Source organism: Erithacus rubecula (assembly GCF_903797595.1).
Source record: "Erithacus rubecula genome assembly, chromosome: 18".
Taxonomy (NCBI): Eukaryota; Metazoa; Chordata; class Aves; order Passeriformes; family Muscicapidae; genus Erithacus; species Erithacus rubecula.
Window position 1 is genome coordinate 7,208,530 of NC_136670.1, and position 7,916 is coordinate 7,216,445.

The following is a 7,916-nucleotide window of genomic DNA, read 5'->3' on the forward strand; positions in this document are numbered from 1 at the left end:
GGGAGGTGGTGGAGTCACCGTCACTGGGGGTGTTTAAAGGAAGGATGGCCGTGGCACTCAGTGCACTGGTCTGGTTGAAATGGTCGTTCTGGGTCACAGATTGAACTCGATGGTCTTGGAGGTAGTTTCCAACCTAATTAATTTGTGGTTTTTTGATTCCCGCGGCGGCACCTCCCAGCAGCGGGGCGGGCCCGGAACGGCGGCGGGGCGGAACGCGGCGCCGGGGGGCGGAGGCAGCGGTGGGGCCGCTTTCCCGGCGCACGGCGGGGCTGCTCCGTCCCCAGCCGCCGGTCCGTCCCCCAAAGCGGCCCCTCGGCCATGCTGCCCGCGGCCCGAGCGCTGCGGGCGGCGGGGCTGCTCCGCCCGCCCGGGGCCGCGCCGCGCACCGGGACCGCCCGCAGAGCGCGCTGCGGCCCGGGACAGCGGCCTGTGCGGCGCGGCGTGGCGCTGCCCGCGGGGCCCGACCTGCGGCACTTCCTGAGGGCAGCTGCCGCCGAGCAGCCGGGGCCGTCACCGGAGCTGCCGCCTGAACCAGGCTGTACCCCCGGGGCCCCGAAAGGTCTGTGGTTCTTCGGGCCGGAGCTGTTTGGGTCAGCCGAACCCCGCTGCTGGGGCCTCGCTGTCGGGTCAAGGGCAGCCGTAAGGCCGGTGCAGACAGTGGTGCTCCACAGCCTGACCAGAGTGGGGAAAATTGGTTATTTGTGAGCTTTTGGGAGCCCTGAGAGGGTTTTGACGCTAGAAGGAGTTTAGTCCTTGGCTGCAAAGTCAGGTGTGGAGTTGGGCAGGGAGCAGGGAGCAGGTCGCTCTCGCTGCCCGCAGGGTGTGCGGGGCTGTCAGTGGCTCTGGGGCAGCCCCTGTGGCGCCCTGGCGGGGATGGTTTCCATTGCCATGAGCGTTGTGTCTCAGTAAGGACACAGCGGCTGCTGCTCTGCAGTCACGGCCCAGCCATGCGGCATTGCAGAGCACACAGGTTTCCCAGAGTCTGTCCTTTGGTTTATCCTGTGTGGGCTACAAGTGCAGGTATCTTTTGTGCTGCTTCCTTAGCTCCACTGGTGGCTTTGAAGGCTTATTTCCCGCAGAGCAGAGGATAGGATGGGCTGTGGACAGGAGCTGGGCAGGCTCCTGCATCACATGCCCTTTGTTGCAGTGTACCTGGAGACCTACGGCTGCCAGATGAACGTCAATGACACGGAGATCGCCTGGGCCATCCTGCAGAAGAGTGGCTATGCCAGGACAAAGAAGCTGGATGAGGTAAGGCAGCACCTTGGCAGCTCTCCTGGAGCACAGCCCTCGTGCCCTGGCTGTGCCTGCAAGTCCCAGCTTTTCTCTGGAGTGCACCCCTGTGGGATGTTATGAATTTTGCAGTCTGAGTTCTGTGAAGGAAACTGCTTAACAAGTGTGGTAGAAAGCTGTGGGTTGTCTTTTTTCTTTAAACTACTGGGTTCTGTCTCAGTTGGAGAGGGATTGGACACAGCAGGATCCTCCTGTCTCATCTTTGAGTTTACTTTTACCATTTAGTGAAGACTGCTTGTCTTCTGTTTCTTTCTTGCAACTTTTTTTGTTGAAACCTGCTGTGTACTCAGGCAAGTCCTTTTCCCTGAGTTAAATGTGTTTTATAGTCTACCTCTTCAGGTTACCTGGGCACAGCATGAGAACTTATTGTTTGGTTTTTATAGATTTTTCTCTTCTTGTTGCTTTCGATTTAGGCAGATGTGGTTCTTCTTGTCACCTGTTCCGTGAGGTAAGGAAATATTTGTCATTGGTGTGGGACAGTTTTTAAGGAATTGCCATTTGAAAACCAAGATAATAAAGGTGTTGCATGGGAAAGGAGTGTGCAGGTGTGAAACTGGCAGTTTAGTTGAGGATAGGGTTGCCTATGATTACAGTGTTAATTGTGCTATGAATTGCTTCTCTGGGTAATGAGAAGTTCTTTGGTAGTGTAAGCTCTGTGTATATGCCATGGGCAGTGAGAGACCTGCACAATTAATGACTTTATTTTCAAATATTCTGTCTTCTCTTGCAGGGACTCTCTAGTATAGTGTCTGTACTTAAAAAATGTGAGAAATATGTTGGGGGCAATGTGATAGAAAGAGAACTTTGCTTGTTTTTACAGAATACAGAAGAGAGTAAATGCTCATTGTCACTTTCAGGGTACCTTGTACTGTTGCCACGACACTTTTTCTCCCTAAGAGCTTAGTCCCTGAGGTATTTCTGCAATGGAGGTGCTCTCAGGCAAGCAAAGTGATAGCAGATAAGATATAGTCAAGACATAATCCCCACACCACAAAGGGCACTCTCAGGTGCCATTGATTGCCTGCCTTTAGCTGAATTCTCCTCGCAAAGCACTAGGGCCGCTTGGGGCTGTGCTGGAGGGCAGCACTGGAGCGGGCAGTGTTGCTGTCTCCCCAGGGAGAAGGCAGAACAGGCCATCTGGAACCGGCTGCAGCAGCTGCGGGCGCTGAAGGCGCGGCGGCGCCCGGCTGGCGCTGCGCTCCGCATCGGGATCCTGGGTAGGGCCACGCTGCATCCCCCGAGCCCCTGCAGCACCCGCCTTCCCTGGGCTGGCAGCAGCTGGGAAGGGCTGCAGGGAGTGAGGGAGAGCGGGCACTGCCCCATCAGCAGCCTGTCCTTTGCTGGCAGGATGCATGGCCGAGAGGCTCAAGGAGGAGATCCTGCACAGGGAGAAGCTGGTCGATGTCGTGGCCGGCCCTGATGCCTACCGTGACCTTCCCCGGCTGCTGGCAGTGGCAGAGTCTGGCCAGCAAGCTGCCAATGTCCTGCTGTCCCTGGATGAGACTTACGCTGACATTCTCCCTGTCCAGACTAGTGCAGGTGGCACGACAGCATTTGTGTGAGTACCTTTTCCCAGTGCTTGTTTCTGTGGCTCCAGGTTGGAAATCCTGCTGTGCAGAGCAGATGTGTCAGTGACAGCAGCTGCCCAGGAGATGCAGTGCCTGGCTGCACTGAGTCTCCCAGAGTGTGTGTGTGTTTGCTGATGTTTTGCTGTGTGACTGAGCCCTGAGCTCTGCCTGTTGTGGTCTTCTCTCCCTCTTCCTTGGGGATGCTGACTCTCAGCCTGGTGCTGCACTGAGTGATTTCTGTGCCACTGTCTCTTGCTGAAGTCCATGCCTCTCTCATCCCCTGCCTTCTGTGGTGCCCTACCCCAAGTTCTGCTGTTTGTTCTTCTGATCCTTCTAATTGTTTAAATTTGGTGATAACATTGTCAGACATGTCTCAGACTCTGCTTGGTGTGAATGTAACTTATGGAAGGACAGCATTGCTCTCTGCAGGAGTGGGTGGTGGAAGGATCTTTGATCACTGCCAGGCTGCAGTGGCAGTCCGTGCCTCATTAGTTCTTTCCAGCTTTCTTAGAAATGCATATGAAAAATCAGGAGGTGTTAGCTCAGGACACACTGAATCCAGTGTGGATGGTCTGTGTGTGAAACTGGCTGCAGGCAGCAGTACTGGGCTCATCCTGGGCAGGATGCAGTGTGGATGGTTCTGGAGGAGTGGGGTGTGACCTGTGCTTTACCTGTTGGCAGGTCCATCATGCGGGGCTGTGACAACATGTGCAGTTACTGCATTGTGCCCTTCACCCGAGGCCGGGAGAGGAGCCGCCCCATCGCCTCCATCCTGCAGGAAGTGAGGATGCTTTCGGATCAGGTGAGGCAGAGCCTCCTCCCACCTGTCCCCTCCCCACATGGGAGGAAAGGTGGTTCCTGGTAACAGTGTTTTCAGTGGTACTTGTAACCAGTGTCACTGCCTTTATCTGCAGAGATGAGGTTGTGATGGGGTTCCACCAGTGGCTTTTTGATTCCCCTCGTAATACTCCATGACAGACAGGGAATGGAGGGCTTCTGTTGGAAACTCTGTGGAGTAAAACCACGGCCATCCTGCCTGGGTTATATTTCTTCCTCTGTTATTTTTTTTTGTAGGGAGTGAAAGAAGTGACCCTCTTGGGTCAGAATGTCAACAGCTTTCGAGACCTGTCTGAGGTGCAGTTTCAGTCAGTGGCTGCCCCAGGCCTCAGCCGTGGCTTTAGCACAGTCTACAAAGCCAAACCAGGAGGTCTGCGCTTCTCACACCTGCTGGACCAGGTCTCTAGGATTGATCCAGAAATGAGGATCCGTTTCACCTCTCCACACCCCAAGGATTTTCCTGATGAGGCAAGTGAAAAATAAACTCCTTGGCCTCTGCTTGCAGGCAGTGAGGCAGATATGAAATGTGAGGTATGGACTGTGCTGCCCTCCCAAACAAGCACAATATGGGTTCCCAAACTGGGAACAGCAGCTCCTGGGAGTTGGATGTTGGGGCTAAAGCTGGCAGGTTTGCAGTTTGCTGGCTTTTACCCGGGGAAGACTCTTCCTTTGGCACCCTGGTACAGTTAAGCTGTCTGAGACATCTCCTGATCACTTATCACAGGTCCTCCAGCTCATCCAGGAACGGCACAACATCTGCAAACAGCTGCACCTCCCAGCCCAGAGTGGGAGCACACGAGTCCTGGAGGCCATGCGGCGAGGGTGGGTCACCCCACAAGGACCCCTGTGTCCTGCCCTCTGATTGGGGCTGCTGCTTTCTCCTCACTGATGTTGTGGGTTTCCAGTTAGCAAGTCCATGTGCTGTTCATTGCAGATACACAAGAGAAGCGTATTTAGAGCTCGTGCACCACGTGCGTGACACTATTCCAGGTGTGTGTTCTTTGGCTTGTCTGAACTTGGCACAGCTGCATCTCACTGTCCTTTCCTGAGTGCAGCATTCCTGTCTTCCACGAGGGAAGTGTACAGCTGTGTGTGTGTTACAGGAGTGAGCCTGAGCAGTGATTTCATCACTGGGTTCTGCGGAGAGACAGAGGAGGATCACCAGCAGACAGTGTCCTTGCTGCGGGAAGTCCGCTACAACATCGGCTTCCTGTTTGCCTACAGCATGAGACAGGTGAGTGCAGGCCCTGGTGGAGAGGGCTGTTTTCTCTGTGTGTGTCCCCTAAACTCCTCAGTGCTGTTTCTCACAGTAACACGTTTTTAAAAAGCTGTTGAAAATCATACCCAAAGACTTGGTATACTCATAGATGTCATTTGTCCCAGGCAGCACTTGTAGGGTATGTGGTTCTGCAAGGGCTGTTGTTGTGCCTGGGAGGCTTCCACTTTCTCAGTAGGAGTGTCAGGGTTGGTAACTGCTTGGTCACCTAGCTCTGCAAACGCTCCAGGGTCATTGCAGGGAAGCAACTGTGTCAGCAGAGACTGCAAATACATTATTTGCTGGGGAGGAATGTGCTGATGGAGCTGGGCTGGAGCCCAGCTATAAGGGTTTGTTTATTCAAGTCTGGAGGGAAGTGGTCAATTTTGGAGAAGATATTTCTATGAGAAGAGTGGGTAGTTCATTAGTCTCCATTAGAATGCTCTCTGGAATGTATGATAGTGTTGGGGAAGAGGGCAGAAGGTTGGGAAACATAAGGAAGCAAAGGGATTTGGATCACCATTCAGAACATAGATTAGAAGTAGTAGAATCTGTTGCCTGTCTATGGACACACAGGCACAGGAACATCCCACACAGGAGCTGCAAAACTATTTCACAGCCACTGGTACTCAGTGCACTGCATCAGACCTTCTGCCTAAAAGGTGGAAAAGAAAGATGTGGGGAGCATGAGGACGTGGCTGGCACTGGAGCAGTTCCTTTGTGATACAAACTGAAACGCTTTTGGAACATGGGAAGCTGTTGCTGGAAGGGCAGTGCAGCTGGCTGGGGTCAGACAAGCCAGGCTCTGGGGCCAGGCAAGGCTCTGAGCTCAGGCTGGGTGCTGAGGGGCTGCACTGGCTCTGTGTGTGCAGAAGACCCGGGCGCATCACCGGCTGCAGGACGATGTCCCCGCGGATGTGAAGAAGCGGCGGCTGGAGCAGCTCATTGCCACCTTCCGGGAGGAGGCTGCCAGGGCCAACAACGCCCTGGTGGGACAGGCCCAGCTGGTGCTGGTCGAAGGGGTGAGTGGGCCTGGCATGGAATTCTCCTCCTCTTCTTTTCTTCCTGGCTCTGAGGCTGTGCACAACAGTCACCACTTCTGCCTTCCCTTCTCACTTTCCCCTGGTAATCCCAGGACTTCCAATACCATTCACACTTAAGCAGACAGCCTGACTTTTCCAGAGCACTGAGCTGAGCACAGGGAATGGGATCAGTTAGGGATGCTTCTCTGGCCAAGCCTAGAATTTTTCACTGGTGTGTGAGTGTCACCCAGCAGCTCTGGCCACAGTGCTGTGTTCCAGGGCTTGGTTAATGCGGATTTAATACCATCAATAGTGCTCAATTAATTCCTGAGGCAATAAAGCCTAGCAGTGAATCAGAGCAATTGCCATGCAGGTAATGTTCCCTGTCCTCTTTCCAGCCCAGCAAACGCTCTGCCTCAGAGCTGTGTGGGAGGAACGACGGCAACATCAAGGTGATCTTCCCCGACGCCGAGCTGGAGGATGCTGCTGAGAGCAGGGCTCCAGGCAGAGCCCAGCCAGGGGACTATGTGATGGTGAAGGTGACCTACCTGCAGTGCTCATTTCCTTGCACAGTGTTGTTCTCTAGGGCAGCTGCTGCCAGAAAAGCCTAAAATTAGAATGGATCTGCATCCTTTCTGTGCCTGAGGGCCTGTGCTGTTTCTTTCAGATAACCTCTGCCAGCTCGCAGACCCTGCGGGGAGTTGCGCTCTGCCGGACCACCCTGTCCCGTGCTGCTGCTGCTCACTGAGGGATCCCTGCCTCCCCTGGATGCAAGCAGCACATATTCTCTGTGAAGAAACAAGGAACTGTGATCAGGTGGAGATATGGTAGAACCAGGGAGATATTGATGTGTATTAAAATTTATTTATGAGATAATAAAATACATACATATTTCTGCTTTGGTGCCAACTTAGCCCTCATAGATGTGTGCAGGTTCAAAGGGGTAGAAGCTCTGTATGAACTTGCAAAGTCCAAGTACTGTGAGATTGTGTATTTTGACTTGCCCTGAGGCTTGTCCCACCCTCAGTGCTGCAGATCTGTCCTCTGACTGTGATCACATCCCCTGGCACAGCCCATTCTGGGAGACGGATGTGCAGAGCACTTCTTTCCTACAAGCTCAGATGAATTTAGGAGCTGCAAAAGCTGGTAGTACCTACAAAACAGCCCCAGTAGCTGTTGGAGAATGGCAGGAGTACTATTAAAGGGTAGAAAGAACTGAAATAACAGAAGATTGATTAATTCTTCCAAATATTGGCAAAATGCTTGGAAAGGGGATGCAAGAACCCACGCCACACTTGTGTTGGAATGTGGTGCTGAGCTGTGAAATGAAAAATGGTGTTTAACATGCACCAGTGAAGGTGTTGTGTCTGGGGCTGAAGGAATGTAGCCTTGCCCTGGTACTGGGGAAGGGTTGGATCTTTTCTGGAGAAGATTTCCTTTTTCCAGGCCTGGGGGTTGCATGGGAAGAGATGGCTGCTAGTCATCTCTGGCTTCTTAAAACCTGGGGTGCAGTTTTGTAATCCAGATACCTGTGGGTGTCCTTCCCTTTGCTTACTGAGAGATGGTTGTATTGATTTAAATGGCCAGTAAGTTCTTCAAGTGCATCTGACAGTTCCCTGTTTTCATCAACCTGCAGCTGACCCTGGCTGCACAGTGTCACATTCCAGCCTGCTCTGTGAAATTCAAACAAGGACCTGTGACCTGCACTTGGGAGTAAACTGAGATGTGAGAAAGGATCACCCCTTTTCATACAGATAATCATGTCATTAAAATAAATCCTTTTAAAAGGCTCTAGCCAGTGACCAGTTTTGAAGGAACAGCTGGTAGCAGGACAGTCACAACATGAATTTGCAGAATTTTAAAATAAACGTGAAAGGGTTTGCTTGAAAGTCGCCTTTCCTGCTCAGCTCTTTCTGGGGGCTGTAATTGTATCTCTTTGAA

General features: G+C 52.9%; 1 protein-coding gene across 1 annotated transcript; it reads left to right on the forward strand.

Moving 5' to 3' along the window:
• Positions 1-234: 234 nt before the first annotated feature.
• On the forward strand, positions 235-6,884 carry CDK5RAP1 (CDK5RAP1 mitochondrial tRNA methylthiotransferase). Its single transcript, XM_079321603.1, has 13 exons — positions 235-559; positions 1,148-1,251; positions 1,707-1,741; positions 2,410-2,510; positions 2,641-2,851; positions 3,543-3,663; positions 3,936-4,166; positions 4,423-4,520; positions 4,633-4,688; positions 4,802-4,932; positions 5,826-5,975; positions 6,374-6,514; positions 6,643-6,884. Exons 1-13 carry the CDS (start codon positions 319-321, stop codon positions 6,721-6,723), a joined length of 1,701 nt encoding a protein of 566 aa, XP_079177729.1. The 5' UTR covers positions 235-318; the 3' UTR covers positions 6,724-6,884.
• Positions 6,885-7,916: the final 1,032 nt, after the last annotated feature.